General features: G+C 42.4%; 1 protein-coding gene across 2 annotated transcripts in view; it reads left to right on the top strand.

Annotated features, from left to right (window-relative positions):
• RFTN1 (raftlin, lipid raft linker 1) overlaps nucleotides 1-20,612 on the top strand; it is a 123,268-nt gene that overhangs the window by 28,583 nt on the left and 74,073 nt on the right. For both annotated transcript variants that reach the window (XM_070726428.1, XM_070726429.1), the window contains exon 2: nucleotides 3,375-3,527. In XM_070726428.1, the coding sequence (XP_070582529.1) occupies nucleotides 3,383-3,527 (145 nt within the window). In that variant the 5' untranslated portion in view covers nucleotides 3,375-3,382. The remainder of the gene's footprint in view (nucleotides 1-3,374; nucleotides 3,528-20,612) is intronic.

Here is a 20,612-nt window from a genome sequence, read left to right as displayed (position 1 = left end):
AAGCGCGCGCGCGCGTTGCTGGGGCCGCTCCCCAGCTGGGGAGCGGAGCCGGGGTTTCTCCAAGCGCGCGCGCGTTGCTGGGGCCGCTCCCCAGCTGGGGAGCGGATCTGGGGTTTCCCCAAGCGCGCGTGCGTTGCTGGGGCCGCTCCCCAGCTGGGGAGTGGATCTGGGGTTTCCCCAAGCGCGCGCGCGTTGCTGGGGCCGCTCCCCAGCTGGGGAGCGGAGCCGGGGTTTCTCCAAGCGCGCGCGCGTTGCTGGGGCCGCTCCCCAGCTGGGGAGCGGAGCCGGGGTTTCTCCAAGCGCGTGCGCGTTGCTGGGGCCGCTCCCCAGCTGGGGAGCGGAGCCGGGGTTTCTCCAAGCGCGCGCGCGTTGCTGGGGCCGCTCCCCAGCTGGGGAGTGGATCTGGGGTTTCCCCAAGCGCGCGTGCGTTGCTGGGGCCGCTCCCCAGCTGGGGGGTGGATCTGGGGTTTCTCCAAGCGCGCGCGCGTTGCTGGGGCCGCTCCCCAGCTGGGGAGTGGATCTGGGGTTTCCCCAAGCGCGCGTGCGTTGCTGGGGCCGCTCCCCAGCTGGGGAGTGGATCTGGGGTTTCCCCAAGCGCGCGCGCGTTGCTGGGGCCGCTCCCCAGCTGGGGAGCGGAGCCGGGGTTTCTCCAAGCGCGTGCGCGTTGCTGGGGCCGCTCCCCAGCTGGGGGGTGGATCTGGGGTTTCTCCAAGCGCGCGCGCGCGTTGCTGGGGCCGCTCCCCAGCTGGGGAGCGGAGCCGGGGTTTCTCCAAGCGCGCGCGCATTGCTGGGGCCGCTCCCCAGCTGGGGAGCGGATCTGGGGTTTCCCCAAGCGCGCGCGCGTTGCTGGGGCCGCTCCCCAGCTGGGGAGCGGAGCCGGGGTTTCTCCAAGCGCGCGCGCGTTGCTGGGGCCGCTCCCCAGCTGGGGAGCGGATCTGGGGTTTCCCCAAGCGCGCGTGCGTTGCTGGGGCCGCTCCCCAGCTGGGGAGTGGATCTGGGGTTTCCCCAAGCGCGCGCGCGTTGCTGGGACCGCTCCCCAGCTGGGGAGCGGAGCCGGGGTTTCTCCAAGCGCGTGCGCGTTGCTGGGGCCGCTCCCCAGCTGGGGAGCGGATCTGGGGTTGCCCCAAGCGCGCGTGCGTTGCTGGGGCCGCTCCCCAGCTGGGGAGTGGATCTGGGGTTTCCCCAAGCGCGCGCGCGTTGCTGGGGCCGCTCCCCAGCTGGGGAGCGGAGCCGGGGTTTCTCCAAGCACGCGCGCGTTGCTGGGGCCGCTCCCCAGCTGGGGGGTGGATCTGGGGTTTCTCCAAGCGCGCGCGCGTTGCTGGGGCCGCTCCCCAGCTGGGGAGTGGATCTGGGGTTTCCCCAAGCGCGCGTGCGTTGCTGGGGCCGCTCCCCAGCTGGGGAGCGGATCTGGGGTTTCCCCAAGCGCGCGCGCGTTGCTGGGGCCGCTCCCCAGCTGGGGAGCGGAGCCGGGGTTTCTCCAAGCGCGCGCGCGTTGCTGGGGCCGCTCCCCAGCTGGGGAGCGGATCTGGGGTTTCCCCAAGCGCGCGTGCGTTGCTGGGGCCGCTCCCCAGCTGGGGAGTGGATCTGGGGTTTCCCCAAGCGCGCGCGCGTTGCTGGGGCCGCTCCCCAGCTGGGGAGCGGAGCCGGGGTTTCTCCAAGCGCGCGCGCGTTGCTGGGGCCGCTCCCCAGCTGGGGAGCGGAGCCGGGGTTTCTCCAAGCGCGTGCGCGTTGCTGGGGCCGCTCCCCAGCTGGGGAGCGGAGCCGGGGTTTCTCCAAGCGCGCGCGCGTTGCTGGGGCCGCTCCCCAGCTGGGGAGTGGATCTGGGGTTTCCCCAAGCGCGCGTGCGTTGCTGGGGCCGCTCCCCAGCTGGGGAGTGGATCTGGGGTTTCCCCAAGCGCGCGCGCGCGTTGCTGGGGCCGCTCCCCAGCTGGGGAGCGGAGCCGGGGTTTCTCCAAGCGCGCGCGCGTTGCTGGGGCCGCTCCCCAGCTGGGGAGCGGCCCCAGCAACGCGCGCGCGCTTGGAGAAACCCCGGCTCCGCTCCCCAGCTGGGGAGCGGCCCCAGCAACGCGCGCGTGCTTGGAGAAACCCCGGCTCCGCTCCCCAGCTGGGGAGCGGCACCGCCGCTGGGGTCTTACGGGGCAAGAGGGGAAAGACCCAGGGAAGCCGCCCAGCTTCCCAGCTGGGGAACTCCACCATCCATGCGTGGCCATAGAAAAAAAGGCACACATGCGCAGATGGTGGAGTTTACTTCCGGGTTGAAAACTCGCGAAATAGGCCTTTCGCGATGCTTGAGGACGCGAAACTCGAGGGTTCACTGTATATCCATAGAATAAATATTTTTATGATATTAAATATTTAATACAAATTTAACATAAGGCAGTAAGAAAATAGTAGATTTATTGACAAGATAACAACCAAGACAAGTAAAAGGACACCGAATATTTAAGCCAGGGAATGAAATTATTTTATATTAATTTTATTGAATGGATATGGATAATATCAACAATTGTAATAGAGAATGATTTATTTTTTCTCCCCACAAAGAATAAAGTACAAGTATAGGTATATTGTTCTTAAATGTTTGTTGTTGTTGGTTTTATGATGTTTGTATTTTTGTACTTTATTGTCTTTTTCATTTGATATTTGTTTTTTTTAAAGGAGAAATTCAATAAAAACTATTTAAAAATAAAAGAAAATCAGATATTGCTGGTAATACCCTTTCTGTTGTATCCTTTCATTGGTATATTATTTGCCATTTATTTGAGAGGTATACTTTTATAATGAGGGGCCTTTCTCTTTATGAAAGATTAGAGACTCCTTGCATGTCTAAAAAGCTTATAAAACTGGGGTTTTAAATTGAATGAGGAATCCCTTCCAGTAAGAAAGATATTCTGGGGCAATGATACTCTTAGGAGGTAGAAAATGATATGAGGAGTACAGTAAGCCTGTTTGATTAATGCACTTCCCATTCTTCTCTTTTACTGCTTGAGGAACATACCGCTTAAATAAATATAAATTCATGATCAAATATTTAGTTGCTGTGTAGGATTGAATCAGTGAAGGGTTACCAAAATTTTTGCTACCACACAGTGATAATGGCTTATGCAGGACGCCTTGCATTTTCTTTCAACATCTTTAAGTGTAAATTGGGTGCTCCGGGGTAGAGCTCCATTTTCGTTACCCCACTGCATTCTCCCCCCCCCCAGGTCCAGGTTCCAGCCCACTCCTGGATTGAATGTAATTTAAATATATAACTAAGCTGCTGACAAGTCTATGAAAAGTTTGTTGATTCTTAATAAAATAATTAAACTTAGTGTTAATGAAATTATTTAGGCAACTCATCCATGTTTTTCATTTCCCTTTCTTGTTATCAGCTTTTACAATGGGCTGCAGACTAAATAAATTGGAAAAACATGATGACAATGGGCCTGGAAATATCTATTCCACTTTGAAGAGGCCCCAGGTGGAAATGAAAACTGATATTTTCTATGAATATCACTTTCTAGATTTTACAACTTTAAGTAATGGTAAGTCCTCTCTTTTCAACATACTATACATATTTAAGTCAGAATGATAAAAGCTCAACTTTAAAAGTCTTAGCAGGATTATATCAATTGTATATACAGTATTGGGGACAGGCAAGTTTGTGGATTGAAGCTGCATTCCTTAATTACATTATAGTCTTTGGCAGGTAAACATTATAGTAAACAAAGCAGTGATATCATTGATGTGCAGAACTGGAATTTTGTGGGCTCTATGTGATAGTTGTTTGGATTTTGGGATCCAAATAACAAAGACATCATTATGTAGAAATCTTAGACAGTGTTCATAATGATGATTTGAAGTGATGATTTGAGGAAGAAGGAGAGGTGTGATTTTCATTGTGCCCATGAAAGAAAGAAATGGAATAAAAAATAAAGTGCTATTCAGTATTTAAAAGGTCACATATAAATCCAATCAATCAAGTATTTGTCAGGTAAACTTAGATAACTTTTGAATAAACAATTGTACAATTATATTTTAGTAGTTTTCATACATTCAACAGTTCTGTGATCTAGCCTAACAGAAAGATTTATGTTTCTGCAAGACAATGCAAAGGATTTGAAGTGATTCCAGCATTTGCACTCAATAATTTATATTTTGTGTATGTGTATTTTTTTGTACCTATAGAATTGCTTTGGTTATTTATAGCTTGTAACTTTCACATACAATACATAAGAAGTTTTCAATAGTTTGTACAAACTGATTTTGTTATATTGCATTTTTTAAGAACTTGAATGAGTGGAATATGAATTATGAAAATACACATCCATGTCTTGTTACATACACACATTTTGATTTTTCCTTAAAAATTGCTAATTCTTATTTTTATTGAATTTAAGAATCTCAAACTAAATTGTGTTTTTAAAATTTGCATTATAATTCAAAGATATGACACCTTTTTCCTGACCAATTCAATATTGTTTCTTTTTAAAAACAACTGTTGTGTTAAAAATAGCATATATGAAATGGGAGTCTCTGACTGAGAGCATTGTCATGTAAAATGCTTGGATTTAGATGGCATTATTTTTGGACAATTAAATATTCTATATTTAGTTGTAGCATTAAAGCTTTGTTACTTTTTTGCTTTGTAGGAAAAGGAAATGTAGAGTCTATAAAAAGAGAATCTGCTTCCTGATTAAATTTCACAGAATGCAAAATGAGGCTAGTAACCATTGTATAAAATAATGTCAATTTTGTGTCATAAAGAAATTAATTATTAGCAAACTTCTGATATTGGCAAACTTCAAATATATGTAAAGGAAGATAATGTAATCCATATTCTCTGTGTGTTATGGAATAAAAGTGGTTCCAAATGGGGTAAAATATAGATTATAGTGATGTAACTAGGGGGAAAATTAAAGGCCATTTAATCTTTTAACCTTCAGTTATTTTTTTCTAATCAATTTAAGTGAAATTTGAGTCTGTAGCGGCCTGAATGGGGGACAACAGGCTTCAACTATACCCTGGCTCTGAGTATGGCAGTGTTTTTCAACCGGGAATCTGTGGAATCCAAGAGTTCCACAAGGGCCAGCCAGGGGTTTGGCGACTTAATGAGACCCCCCCCCCCCCCGACCAGGACCATATCATGCAGCAGCAGCAGCCCTCGCCGCTCCCTCCACCTCAGGTCTGGGCTTTAATCACGTTACTCCGCTGTTGCCTCCTCCTCCTCCCAGAATGCTTATTCGGGGACCATGTCGAAGTTGCAGCCCCGCCCACTCATTATAGATGCCAGTATGGGCACACTCAGACGGTTGTCGAAGGCAGAGCTGCTTACATCACAGCAAACAGCGGCCAAGAGCCAAAGCTGAATCACAGCGAAAAGGCGGCCGAGAGCTTCTTGGTGCACTTCCAAAAGCTTCCTTAGAACTACGCTTCCTAGGATTCCGCATGTGGGGGTGGGGGTATTTGGCTGCTGGCATCTATAATGAGTGGGCGGGGCTGCAACTTCGACATGGTCCCCGAATAAGCAAAGGTATTGTAGAACTGCAAGAATTATACAATTTTTAAAATATGACTTTGATAAATTTGGCTTTATTAATAAGATAAGTCATATCCCTTAACATTGATAGTTGATTGTAATTTTTCCTATAAATAACCTTGACACTGACTATTCAAAAATAAAATGTATGTAACTAAATAAACACAAAAATAGTTATTTAGCGCCTGAATTCCCCTTATCCCCTATATCAAGAATTTAGGAGTGGAATAATAGGTTTAAATGTAAAGTAGACCACAGTGATACTGTATAATCAATTTATCACCTTTCGCATGAAATACCAAAGTATTTTGAACACTTGCAAACAGAGTATTCATTCTAGATAAATCCAGTGGAGAGAGAATCATAATTCCATGTAGCACATTTTCCCGTTGCATATAAAGATCACACAAGTATGGTATTGCAATATCCATTTCTTTGATATCTTTTCCCCAATCTATGAATGAAATAAATGCACATTCTCCTTGAATATTCCTTAAACTCCTTAATCTGAAAGTATCCAGCATCATTTGCAGGATGTGTAACATCTGTAGTACTTTACTAGCTATTCCATCAGCAGTGCTGTCAAATGATCTGTAGCATATGGGATTATCCAGGTGCTCATTGATCGTTTAAGGATGATATGGACATGCTTCCTCTGCTCTGGTGCATAACCAGTCTCATCTGCCATCATTCTTGTCTTTCGCTGCATCCCTTGTGGCTTTAGTTGTTTCCTGCTTGCCTTGTTTTTGGTACTCTTAATTTGTGAGCACTGTACTTCCTTTGACAAAACAAAATTGCGCTCGAGAGCAAAAGCAAAGCATTAGGGTGACAGAAAGTTAAACAAAGAGGCATTGTGAGCATCTATGGTGGTGGTAGTATAAATGGTTAATGCACATGGTTGATTGTAACATCATGCATAAGCTGCAATTTACATTATTGCATCTAATTTCAGCACACTCAAGTGGCATTTGCACAATGATGTGGCTATAAATAAAGTTACTACCAGTAACCATGAGATAAATCATTTAAAAAGTTCAGGAATATTCCTTTATCCCATTGTTTTGCAAATCTATGTACACTTCAAACTGTATGATTGTTTGAAGATAAAAGCATCTGTATCACCAGGCTCTGTGAGGAGAAAGGGCAAGCAGTAAAAATGAAAGTGAAACCTTCTTAGCAGCTTATAAATATAATATTAAAGAACACCTGTAATTTCAGATCCATTGTGACAGCACTTGTTATTGGGCATCCACTCATCTGCTGCCTGCCACATCCCTCACTTATTGTTGTCACTGCCGCATCACCATTAAAGTGCATGGGAACTTAAATTTGGAAATATATTTGAAAACATAATTCAGAACATATATACTGTTCAATCTGCCAGGGTGATAATTAATAATGATATGATAAAATTATTTAATATCGGAAAAGGAGTTTGCCAGGGCTGTCCAATGTCTCTACTTCTGTTTATTCTCACACAAGAAATATTAATCAATAAAATTCAGAACAATAAAGAAATAAAAGGAATTAAAGTAAAACAGGAAGAATTTAAATTACAGGCCTATGTGGATGATGTCCTACTCTTTCTAGAGATCCAATAAATTCAGGCTGAGAATTAATAAAAGAATTAGAGACTTTTGGTGAATTCTTGGGTCTTAAAATTAATAAAACAAAAACAAAGCTTTGGACAAAAAATATGACCCCCAAACAGATTAATGAATTGGAAAAAACTACAAACTTTCAAACAGCTAAAAAGATTAAGTATCTTGGAATAAATATAACTAACAAGACCTCCACTAATGTGATAAGATCGCACAGGAAACCAAAATGAAATTGGAAAAATGGGAGGACTTACAATTATCACTCTTAGGTAGAATAGCAGTAATTAAAATGAACATCCTTCCGAAATTGTTATATCTTTTTCAAATGGCGCCCATAAGCTAGACTGGTGGATATATTTATAAAACAAATCTAGGTATAATAAAGATCGAGAAGCCCCTGGAATTAATATCTTGGCCCACACTCTGGATAAAATACTTACAGGACAAGATGATAAATTAATTACTAAAATATACCAATATATGTTAGAAACTGACAGGATAGAGGACATTGTTAAAGACCCTATGATTGCATTGGCCAAGAATGTTCAACATAACATAAATTTAACAGATTGGGAGAAATCATGGAATAACATTTGTAAAATCACATTGTCGGCGGCCTATAAGGGAAAATTTTTACAAACTCCCGTATAGGTGGTATTTGCCCCCCCCAAAGACTTGCTAAGATTTACCCCAAAGTTAAAGATACCTGTTGGAAATGTAAGAAACACTCGGGAACCTTTTTTCATATGTGGTGGTCCTGCTCTAAAATCCAAAGTATATGGAAAACTACTTCCCCAGAAAGTATGCTTTTAGGAATCTGGAAACGACATTATCCTAGGCAAAAGCTCTATCTTATGACACATATAATTACCGCAGTCAGAATTTCAATAGCGCAAATGTGAAAAAAATAACAAATCCCATGCTTTCTTGGTCAGAGGAGGCTTCGTTGGCAGATTCCATCGGGAGCAAAACAGGCCTGCGGCATGTGGATGTTTCCCCCACATCCACCTGCACATTCCTTGGGGCAGGAGCTGGGCCAGAGCTAACCACAACAAATTCATTAGGAAAGAAAATCCATACAAGGTCACATATACATCTCGCCTTGCCAGCTGTTGCTGATTGAATATATGACTGTTACCCATCACAAGTTGCAAAAGGGGGGCTGCAAGTAGCTCTTATAGGAATAATTTGTTACAAATGAATCATTATTTTTGGCATTTAGCTGGCATTCTTTAGATGCAAGACATTCAACTTTTTCAGTACAGCAGTTGCTGACAGTTCTTGGAATTGAAGTAATGTATAAACATCTGTAGGACAGACAGATTGAAGAAGCTTGATTTAAATGATCCATTATGAATAGTAAATAGGAAGAAAAAATCTACATGGAATTATTATAAAAAAGCATATATACACATTGTCAAATGATCTAGTACAAATTCTTTTGTAACAGTTAATTTGGATTATAGAATGATTTAAATGAATTTCATAGTGAGTAAGAGAGCATGACTTATATTATAGATTTTCAGTGCATGCTTCATTAACAAGTTGGGGCATGGAAGAGTGCATCTTTTTCCTATATTTACTTCTGTCTCCATGTATCAGAAATTAATAATGCCCAGTCCTGTTTTCTCTGTTACATAGCTTATGAAAGCATTCCAGGTTTCTGTACGTAGTGTTTTTATGTCTGCAATTAGCCTAAGAAACAAAGTTTCAGGCCAATGATATTTTATTTTCAATTAAGCAGAACAGTATTTCCAAACAGCTTATCAGCCAATGTCAAGGAAAGCTTATTCAGTAACTGTGTATACACAGATAAATGTAAAAGGGTAATTACCTGTAGTAAGTACTTACTTTGCATATAGAAAGATATACAAACTTAGTGGCTTAGTTAACAAACCATTTTATACAAGTTAACATACCCTGTTTCCCCGATAGTAAGACACCCTCGATTGTAAGACGTATCAGGGGTTTCAGGGGGGTCGGCTAATATAAGCTGTACCCCGAAAGTAAGACATATGTCTTACTTTCGGGGAAACATGGGGGTATTGCCGCCTCCCTCTCATCTAGCTGGACCTGGAGAGCAAGAAGGCGGCAAGGGCGAGGAAGGCGCTTGGGAGCGGCGTGGCGGGGAAAGCAGCGGGGGCGGGGGCCGCCTCCCTCCCTCCTTCCTTCCTTCCCAGCTGGCAGCGCACTCCGGGCCTCGCCGGCCGGCCGGCTCCCTCCCCATCTGTCTATGTCTTTTTCTGACTCCAGCGCTACCTTCCTGCTCAACGAGGTAACTTAACGGGCACCGCGCAGCCGCCGCCGTTGCCATCGCCTCTCATCTAGCTGGACCTGGAGAGCGAGAAGGCGGCAGCGGTGGCGGCGAGGGCGAGGGCGAGGAAGGTGCTTGGGAGCGGCGCGGCGGGGAAAGCAGCGGGGGCGGGGGCCGCCTCCCTCCCTCCTTCCTTCCCAGCTGGCAGCGCACTCCGGGCCTCGCCGGCCGGCTCCCCCCCCATCTGTCTATATCTTTTTCTGACTCCAGCGCGCACCGTTTTTTCCAATATAAGACATACCCCGAAAGTAAGACATAGTGGGGCTTTTGGGGATAAAAAGAAAGTAAGACACTGTCTTACTTTCGGGGAAACACGGTACTAGTGTTGGACAAGGTAATCCAATCCAATATTACAATGAGGTGCTTCCATGTCCCTTATTTCTTATACTGTATATTTCCCCATGATCTGGATAGACTCCACCCTATTGGTGTTTCAAAGAGTTTTGAAGATCTGGCTTTAGGTAAGCATAAAAAAATCCCTCCCAGAATATGTGGATTTAGTTGGACGCTTGCCATCTTCATTCTTAGTTTTTGTCTATAATATTTTTCTTGTTTTAAGCATTTTTATTTGTAAATTAAATCCCTAGGAGATGTACAATGTATAAATTTAATTAATAATAATAATAATAATAAATGTTTGGTTAAGCATAAAGATGCTATGGTAGATAGATCATTAGCAATTTATATATAATATGTACAAACTCAAAAGTTTCATGTACTATAAGATGGTATTGCTTCTGCTCAACCTGAGGCAGCAATTCATAAGAAAATTCACAAATACATAAACATGTACACGTGTTTCCGTATTATTTGAAAAGTACAGTACACAAATTGTGATAGTTTTTTAAAATAACCAACTACCCATGTTTCCCTGAAAATAAGATCTTGTCTTATAATTTTTTGGATCCTGAAATAAGCACTTGGCCTTATTGCCACATGCACTCAAAAGCCCGATTGGGCTTATTATCAGGAGGTCTTATTTTGGGGAAAACAGGGTAGGCGAGTTTACAGTTTGGAGCTTATGACCAAGATCCTACATGTGCATTTTGATAGACTATCTTGTAATAATGAGAAATTGCTTAAGCACCCACACAACTGCTGCTTGATAGACAGATGGTTAAAATCTTTTTTCCCCAAGTGTTGACAGCTTCCCTACTGAGAAAAAATGGGAAATATTGTCTTTTGAGTAAGAGTTGATGTAAACCAACTGAGGATAAAGAAATGTACATTATTTTCATGGAGGGGAAAAATAAACTTTAATGAATGTCATTAATGAACCAACGAAGACAAATTATAATTGCTTTGGCTGGGTAAGAAATGTAGATTGTATTCCATAGGATGTGGTTTCATTGATTCTAATATTTGTTTCAGACTGAATAAATTGTACAGAATTACTTAAACAAATTTCTGCTTCAGCAAGTAGACTGTGTCAAGCTCCTCAAAACATAGGATACATTGATACCAGTATGCTCATGCAAAATGAATGATCTTCCTTTGTTCCCAAATAATTTTCTATGTACTCTGAAGCATCCCCTCTGCTGAGTGTGTACAGAAGGGGGCTCGGTAATGCTCCCTGGCCTGTATAACTGAGAATGAATGGGAGGTCTTGCCTGCAGGAGAGGAGGAAGGCTGAAGGTGGTGATGGAAAAGGGGACCTCTGAAGAGTTGGGGTATTACGGTAATAACTGGGAGAGGTAGATATAGCGGGAGCCATGGAGTAGGCCGTTCTCAGGGAACTAGGACTTGCTGGCTTAAAACAATTACAGTGATCCCTCGAGTTTCGCGATCTCGATCTTCGCGAAACGCTATATCGCGATTTTTAAAAAAATATTAATTAAAAAAAAAAACACTTCCGCGTTTGGCTTCGGGAGTCAGCTAGGAAGCGGCGCGGCTGTTTGGGGGGGTGCTGGCAAGCCCCCCAGGCCGGCTGCGACCTTTTAAAACACCCGCGCCGCTTTGCAGCTGTCTCCTGAAGCCGAACGCTAAAGCCGAAGTTCCGCGTTCGGCTTCGGGAGACAGCTGCGAAGCGGCACGGCTGTTTTAAAAGGTCGCAGCCGGCCTGGGGGGCTTGCCAGCACCCCCCGAACCCCGAACCCGGGTTCGGGGGGGTGCTGGGAAGCCCCCCAGGCCGGCTGTCACCTTTTAAAACAGCCGCGTGGCTTCCCAGCAGTCGCCGAAAGCCGTTTTTTTGCGGGGGTTTTTTTGGTTGCACGGATTAATTGACTTTACATTGTTTCCTATGGGAAACAATGTTTCGTCTTACGAACCTTTCGTCTTACGAACCTCCTCCTTGCACCAATTAAGTTCGTATCATGAGGTATTACTGTACTTGTTCTGGTCCCTCTGAGTCTGATACATTGGTGATTTGGAATATCCAGGCCCTTGGCTCAAGCTATTGCTGTTTAATACCAGATCTATTGTAAACAAAGGTCCCCTTGTCTTGGAGGAGGGAGCTGACCTGGCCTGTATAACTGAGACCTGACTGGGCTAGGAGACAGGTGTTCCTCTCTCAGAGATGTGCCTAGATGGGTTTCAAGCACAGTGGTATCTCTACCTAAGAATGCCTCTACTTATGGATTTTTCTAGATAAGAACCGGATGTTCAGGATTTTTTTTGTCTCTTCTCAAGAACCATTTTCCACTTAAAAACCCAAGCCTCTGAAACTGTAACCGGAAAAGGCAGGGAGAAGCCTCCATGGGGCCTCTCTAGGAATCTCCTGGGAGGAAACAGGGCTGGAAAAGGCAGGGAGAAGCCTCTGTGGGGCCTTTCTAGGAATCTCCTGGGAGGAAACAGGGCCTCCACCCTCCCTGTGGTTTCCCCAATCACATACCTTCCTTCCAACTGTGTTACAATGGCTCTGCCTGTGCTGTTAGAGCCAGTAGCCATGTTGGCAGTAGAGTTCCCCAGGCATATGGTGATGGGAGACTTCAACTTGCCATCACTTGTTGAATCCTCAAAAATAGCTCAGAAGTTCATTACTTCCATGACAACCATGGACCTGACTCAAGTAGTTCAGGGTCCGACTCATGGGTGAGGGATACACATTTGACCTGTTGTTCCTCTCAGGGCAGTGGAGATATGATGTGGAATTAAGGTGTATAGATACTTTTCCCTTGTCATGGTCAGATCATTTTCATTTCCTGTTGAGGTTAGACTTTAAGGCATCATTCCCCATAGCAGGAAGGAGGAGTCGATTAAGTGGTTCCACTCCAGATACCTACTGCACCCTGAAAGGTTTCGAAAGGAGTTGGGGAGATACCAGGCTCCCTTGTCCACAATCTGGTAGTTGCCTGGAATGTGATGACATCTGGGGACTCAACCAGATTGTGTTTTTGTGATCTCTCCATGACCGGGGATCGAGGAAAGCTCCCTGGCTTACCGAGGAGCTCTGGGAGATGAAGTACCAGGAGAGATGCTTGAGAACCAATAACTCCAAATCTGACTGACACTTCTAAGAGCCTTTATTAGGACTTATTAGTGGTGATACGGACAGCAAAATGTCGCATTTTTCAGCACTTATTGCATTAGCACATAGCTGCCCTTTTTAGGATGACCCGTTCCCTCCTTAATGCAAAGGGAATGGAGAAGCCCTTGTAAGGCAGAGCTGAGGAATTTGTACAGTATCTGTTGTATAAAGTTGCCCAGATTCGGATGGATCTGGACCCTGATTGGGCAATCTCAATCGAGATGACAGGGGCTGGTCTTAATCTTATTACATGGGATGAATTTGAACTGGTGACTCCTGAGGAAGTGGTCAAGGCAGTAAAAGTGATGAGCTCCTCCACTTGTCTGTTGGACCTATTATTATTATTATTATTATTATTATTATTAAATGATTAATTAATTAGATTTGTATGCCGCCCTCTCTGAAGACTCGGGGTGGATCACAACAATAACAGCAATGTAACAAATCTAATACATTAAAAGAAGTCTAAAACCCATTATTTAAAAACCATACAACACATGCCCCTCCTGGCTGGTTTCGGCCAATAGGGAGGTGTCACAAGGCTGGCTTCAGACCTTGGTTAACAACTGTTAAAGGAGGTGATTTTGTGATCCCCTTCTCCAGATGCCTGCCCTGGATCCAATAAGGAGTTGCAGCTGGTATGGACCAACTAGAGAGTGGTAGTAAAAATGAAGTTGCATGCACAGCTGCAGGTGGCTGGTTGGCAAGTGTGCACAGCAGCATGAGATTTGGCTTCTGCGCATGCGCAGAAGCCAAATCTCATGTGAGGATGCTTGTGTGCAAGAGATTTCACTGATTTTTGGCATTCACCAAAATTGGCAAAATCTCACATACGCATGTGTCCTTGAGCGAGATCTGACTTCTGTATATGCACAGGAAGTTCTATCTTTGCATAGACACCTGCTGTCTGCCTGCTAGATGCCTGTGTGCCGGTGCTGAGAGCACAAGAGTAGCGCCAGAGACAAGGAAACCCCATCTGCCTGGATCCAACTGAATTAAAGAATTTCTGTCCAGTTTCCAACTACCCTTTATAGGAAAGGTGGTTGAGAAAGAGGTGGTACTTCAGTTCCTATGGCTCTTGGCTAAAACAGATTATCTAGACCCTTTTCAACCTGGCTTCCGGCCTGGCTACAGCACAAAATCTGCTTTGGTCATGCTGATGGATGATCTCTAGTGCATTGATTTTCAACGTTTTTTGAGCCGCGGCACATTTTTTACATTTACGAAACCCTGGGGCACATTGAGCGGGGGGGGGGGGGAAGGGGGGCGGCTAAAAAAAGTTTGGACAAAAAAATTCTTTCTCTCTTCCTCCCCTTCACTCTATTTTTTTCTCCCTCCCTTTCTCTCCCTTCCTTCCTTCCTTTCTCTTCCTTCCTTCCTCTTTTTTGCTCTCTTTCTCTCTCCCTCCCTCCCTGTCTTTCTCTCTCTCTCCTTCCCTCCCTCTCTCTCTCTCTTGTTTTCTTTCTCTCTTTCTCTCTTTCTCTCTCTTTCTTTCTCTTGGTCTATCTCTCTTGCTTTCTTTCTCTCTCTCTTGTTCTCTTTCTTTCTCTCTCTCTCTTTCTTGCTTTCTCTCTCTCTTGCTTTCTTTCTCTCTGAGCTTCGCGGCACACCTGACCATGTCTCGCGGCACACTGGTTGAAAAACACTGCTCTAGTGGACCTGAGATGGGAGTTATTACACTGTCTTGGAGCTACTTGACCTCTCAGCAGCTTTCAATACCATTGACCATGGTATCCTTCTGCAACGACTAAGAGAGTTGGGGTTAGGAGTACCGTGTTATGATGGTTCTCCTCTTATCTCTCTGACCAGTCACATTCGGTGTTAGTAGAGGACAGAGATAGACCTAGACCCCTCATCTGTGGGGTGCCCCAGAGCTTGGTCCTCTACCCCCTTCTATTTAATATCTACATGAAACCACGGGATAAAGTCATCCTACAATTCAGGGTGAGGTATCAGCAATATTCTGATGATACCCAGCTTTATATCTCCACCTCATGTTAATTTAGTGAAGCAGTGGATATAATGTGCCAGTGCCAGATGCTGTGAGGGTCAGGATGGGAGTCAACAGGCTCAGACTTAACCCAGACAAGACCCAGTGGTTGTGGATATTGTCTCCTAAAGGCTATATCAACTGTCCATCCTTGGTTATTGGGAGGGAGAAATTGTCCCTCTCAGAATGGGTTGTATTTTTTACAGTCAAGTTTGGAGTGGTTAATGTTGTGATCTCTTGTGTTGTTGTGGTTGAAACTGAAGTAGTTGCTGACAGGCAGGACCTTGCAGCATATAATTTTGTGGGCAATACTTAGATCATGTTTAAGGCATCTTAGTTCTAAGCTTTCTAGACCCAGGGTTGAAAGTCTAGTCTCTTAGGGTATTCTGTTTCGAGTGGAGGAGTGAAGGGCTCTTCTTGTGAAGTATCTTTGAACATTTTCAAGGGTATTAATGGATGCCACGCACCCCATTTCTGCACATGGAGATTTTCAGATAAACTTAAAACAGACTTCAGTAATTTCGTCCAAATGCACAACATTTTCCGTTTGTTATTGAGATTAGATGTGCCTGTTTGAATTGAATTGTAAAATAACAGTTGTATGTAACAGGTGGCCAACAATTTTAATTGCATCTAGAATTACAATTAAATAAAACAGTTACACAGAAAAGATCATCAATCTCTTTATAGATAATTTTAAAGATATTTACAAGCTATATTAATTGTGGTTAGAAATGCCCTAGATTTTAAAGACATTGCAGTTTTTCTTATGTAATTGGAACTAGTCTCATCCCATGATGTTATTTCATTTCCATTGTTTGTCATATTATAATTTGACTAACAAACCCCTGAAATGTGATACCACAAAAATAATTTTTTTATACTAAATTGCTTACAAAAATATAATTTCAAAATGATAAGCAAACGTGTAAAGTAACGCATGGGTGATTGTTTCTAAAGATTGCTTACTATATAATACTCACTTATCTGACATGCCACCCACTCTTTTTCTCTCAACAAATTGATGATAGCAAAACTGACAGGAAGTGTAAAGGGTGCAGCTTGATAACAAAAAGTCGGACAATAATGAAGTATTTTATTCAGTGAACATGTGGTGAAGAACAATGAAAATAATCTTGCAAATATGTTTTAATTTTAGCTATTGATCATTTGAAAAGCTTCATCAAGGCAGTCAACCCAACTGGTTAAAAAAAGAAGCAAAGCTGTAGAGAAAAGACAGATGCTGTTTCTGAGCACAGCTTTCTGAAATAAACACAATACAGTACCAAATTAAAAATTATTCTGAAACAGTTCCAAACTTCATATAACAGCAGGTTAACAAGAGATCCCTTATTGTGCCATTCTGCCCCCTCTTCTCCTTTCTTTCTTTTTCCTTTTTGAGATATAGAGTACAAGTAGAGGTTAGTTTGTTTTGCATTTTAATAAACAGTATGATGGAGATAATAGGTTAATTCATGAGATAACACTCTTTGTTATTTTTACATAAGAAAACAGTTGCAAATTTAGCTAGCAAATGTATAAGAAGCAGACTGAATTTTTATTATTTTATTATTGCATCATCCCTTAACTTAGTCAATAATCTTTCAATTTAATTTCTAGATTTCATACTTTATTCATAATTTTTAGATTAATTTCTTTTGATATTTTCATTCATAGGTATATGACATCTATGTGATTTTTCCATATTGGAATGTTTAATCTTTTAAATCTTTTTAATGTGTGAATGCTCCCTATTATTCAAAATAAACATTGTACAATGACTATTATAAGAACCTGGTGGGATGTTTGTTGCTTGGCACACTTGTCAAATTTCAGCATAATGATCAAAGATACAGTTCATACAATGAGAATTCAGCTAATGAGAGTTTTCCTTTGCCTTCTAAGATAGTTCTTTCCTCGAGGGGAAAAATAAAGCTGTATCTGATCTTTGGAAATGTGCAGTCCCTGATTCCTTTCTAATATTTTTTCTTTGTACTATTTTGCATGAATTGCTGACAAGAACATTTTAGTTCACAGCTATACATGTAATTTGTACTCAGTTTTGCCTCCTCCCCCCACGCAAAGAATGGACAGAGCAAAAATGGGCTTTACTATAATATACCACATTTTTTCAGTGTATAAGATGCACCGGTATATAAGACGCACCTAGATTTTAGAGGAGGAAGACAAGGAAAAAGTATTCTGAATCAAATGGTGTAGTATTATTTTGTTTAATAAAATACCAGTGTAGCAGAATCCTTTTTACAACCTTGTATACTTTTTAAAATCATGTACATTTTTTACAAACTTTAAACTTGACAATTTCAAGACTTGTGGACTTCAACTCCCAGAATTCTTCTATCAGCCATGCTAGATCAGGAATATGAGTTGAAGTCCACAAGTCTTAAACTTGCCAGGTTTGAAGATCCTTGCACCCTTAACCCCTAATCCAGGGGTCTTCAAACTTGACAGCTTTAAGACTTGTGGACTTCAACTCCCAAAATTCCTCCTCTAGTCATGTTAGACGGGGCAATTAGAAGGCAAAAACAGACCCATTTTTATGAAAAATGGGCTGGTTTTCACCCATTTTTTTCCAAAAATTGAGGCATTCTTGCCTTTCCCAGTCCCCAAGAGCTGTCTGCAGGGTCCCCAGACCCCTTCCCCACCCCCATTTTTGCAAAAAGCCAGGTGAAAAATGACCTGTTTTTTGCAAAAATGGAGGCATTGTTGCTATTCCCCAAAAATGGTGGAGATATTAGGAGAGATTTTACAGACTAACTCTCAGGAACTAATAAAAGAAATTGATGAACTTTATAGAGTACAGAAAAGCTTTGCTAGAAAGCACAACTTACCGACGGAGGTCCATATAAAATTCACAAGAAAGACAATTAGAGATGACATTTTAAAATGGTCAAGAAACCAAAGCTTAGATTATAAAGGTAAATAAATTATAATTTTAAATCAGGTTCCAAAAAGAGTTCATGAAAGCAGGAGGGAGTATTATTTTCTTACTAGTAAATTAATTAAAGAAAACATAACCTTCCGCTGGCTTATCCCAGAAGGTCTCTCACTGTTTTGGCAAGGAACAAGAGCAAAGATTGAGAATGTTGATGATGCTAAGGATTTTTTTTTAAGAAAGTGGCCTGAATAGATCTGAACAACTGAGCAAGGACAGTAAAGGAGGCGGAGATGAGTTGGGGGCCTCCAGCCAGGAGAGGGAGAATACATCAGGAGCAAGGAGAAGACAACCACAAATACAACAAGATTTGATTCTAAGTAGCAGATTGAGAGAACCCAAAGACACCAAGAAATATTACAAATAGATATGTCGGGAGATACAAAAATATTTTCTGTTAATGTGAATGGACTAAATAATCCAAGAAAAAGAAATCAAATATTTGCTAAACTTAAAAAACAAAGAGCAAAAATAATTATTTTTCAGGAAGTACATATCAAAATATCTAATAGAAAACTACTATGGAATCCAAAATTAGGTAAAATTTATACCAGCCTAGTGGACCAGAAGAAAAGAGGTGTAGCAGTGTATATAGACAAATCAATAGATTCAAAACAATTATATAGTGACCAGGAGGGTAGAATTTTAATGCTACAATTGAAATTAGACTTGGAACCTCTCATTATCTTGTCCATCTATGCACCTAACGAAAAACCAAAAAGAATTTTTTAGAAAACTGCTCGACAAAATAACAGAATTAGCGATTGACAATATGATTTTGATTGGTGACTTCAATGCAATTTCCAATAGTACAATGGAATATTCTGACAAGAAGAAGGAAAAGAAAAAGAAAACAATTTTACCAATGACGTTCTGGAAAATGAGTACAGAATTATCATTGAAAGATATTTGGCGGGAACGTCACCCATTAACAAAACAGTTCTCCTTTTACTCAAATCCCCACGAAATTTGGACAAGAATAGATATGGCTTGGGCATCCATACACACCTCTGAACATATAAAGGATATTGAAATAGAAACAAATAGTTGGGCAGACCACAATCCGATGGTTATTTTCTGGAAGGGAATTAATGTAAGTGCACTATTGGTGATGTGGATAAGTAGCAGAGTATGGGATCTAGTGGGGATGGGAAACAGGCATCCAAAGGAACAGGAAACAAAGCACAGGTTGCCTTCAGGGGATGGCGGAGACCTTGGGGCCTGCACTACACCTTCTATGACTTTCACTGGAGTCACTAAGGTACTCCAAACTCAGTTTAATGACCTACTTGTTCATTTAATGATGAAGGAGAGCTGAGATGAAAGGTCGTAAATAATGTGTTACTTCACTTAGTGACCATCACAGCATCTGACCATAAGGGGCAGGTTAAATTACTATCACAGTCAAGGACTAGTTCTCTGGCATATTGCATAAGATCTTGTCATTATTAGAAAGAACGAGCAGAAGTAATAGCGGAAATAGAAAGAACTAGCAGAAGTAATAGTGGAACAATTTGCAGTGATCTTTGAAAATTCATGGACAACAGGAGAAATCCCTGTAGAATGGAGAAGGGCAAATGTCCCAATTTTCAAAAAGGGTAAAAAGGTGGAACCAGGAAACTACAGGCCTGTGAGTCTGACTTTAATACCAGGAAAGCTCCTTGAACAAGTTATAAAGCAGCATGTGTGCCAGCACTTGGATAGGAATGCAGTAATTAATCAGAGCCAACATGGATTTGTAACAAACAAGTCATGCCAGACTAATCTAATTTCTTTCTATGATAGAATTACAAAATGGGTTGATCATGGAAATGCAGTAGATGTGGTATATCTTTACTTCAGTAAAGCATTTGACAAAGTATCTCATTCCATCCTTATTGAAAAAATGGTCAAGTATGGGATTGACAAAAGAAAAGTTAGATGATTCAAAACTGGCTTAGGGATCGTACTCAAAAAGTGATAATAAATGGTTGCACATCCAATTGGAAGAATGTTTCAAGTGGAGTGCCACAAGGACCTATCCTAGGCCCAGTGCTATTTAACATATTTATAAATGATCTCTAGATGAAGGAATTGAAGGAAAATCTATCAAATTTGCTGATGACAAAAAACTAGGTGGTGTTGCTAATACTAAACAAGATAGAGATAGGATTCAAAAAGATCTAGACAAGCTTGAACAATGGGCTGAAACTAACATAATGGTATTTAACAGAGAGAAATGCAAGATCCTACATCCGGACAAACATAATGAAAACAGTACATATAGAATGGGAGAAATATGTCTGAGCAGCAGCACAGGTGAGAAGAACCTGGGTGTATTGGTAGATTACAGATTAAACATGAGTCAACAGTGTGAAGCAGCTGCAAAAAAAGGCAAACACAATCCTGGGATGTATCAAGAGGAACAAAGAATCTCACTCACGTGAAGTAATTATTCCTCTCTACAGTACTTTGGTACAACCACACTTGGAATACTGTGTTCAGTTCTGGGGAGCCCAATTTAAAAAGGACATTGATAAACTAGAGCAAGTTCAAAGGAGAGTTCAAGGATGGTGAGTGGTCTGGAAACCGTGTCTTATGAGGAATGGTTAAAGGATCTAGGGATGTTTAATCTGCAAAGGAAAAGACTGAAAGGAGATTTGATAGCTGTCTACAAATATCTGATGGGCTGTCACAGAGCAGAGGGATCAGCACTGTTCTCATTAGCACATGGAAGGACTAGAAACAACGGAATGAAACTGCAAGGGAGTAGATTTAGATTAGA

The sequence above is a fragment of the Erythrolamprus reginae genome, chromosome Z (assembly GCF_031021105.1).
Source record: "Erythrolamprus reginae isolate rEryReg1 chromosome Z, rEryReg1.hap1, whole genome shotgun sequence".
NCBI lineage: Eukaryota > Metazoa > Chordata > Lepidosauria > Squamata > Dipsadidae > Erythrolamprus > Erythrolamprus reginae.
The sequence above is the reverse complement of the archived record's forward strand: the minus strand, read 5'-3'. Positions and strand labels throughout refer to the sequence as shown.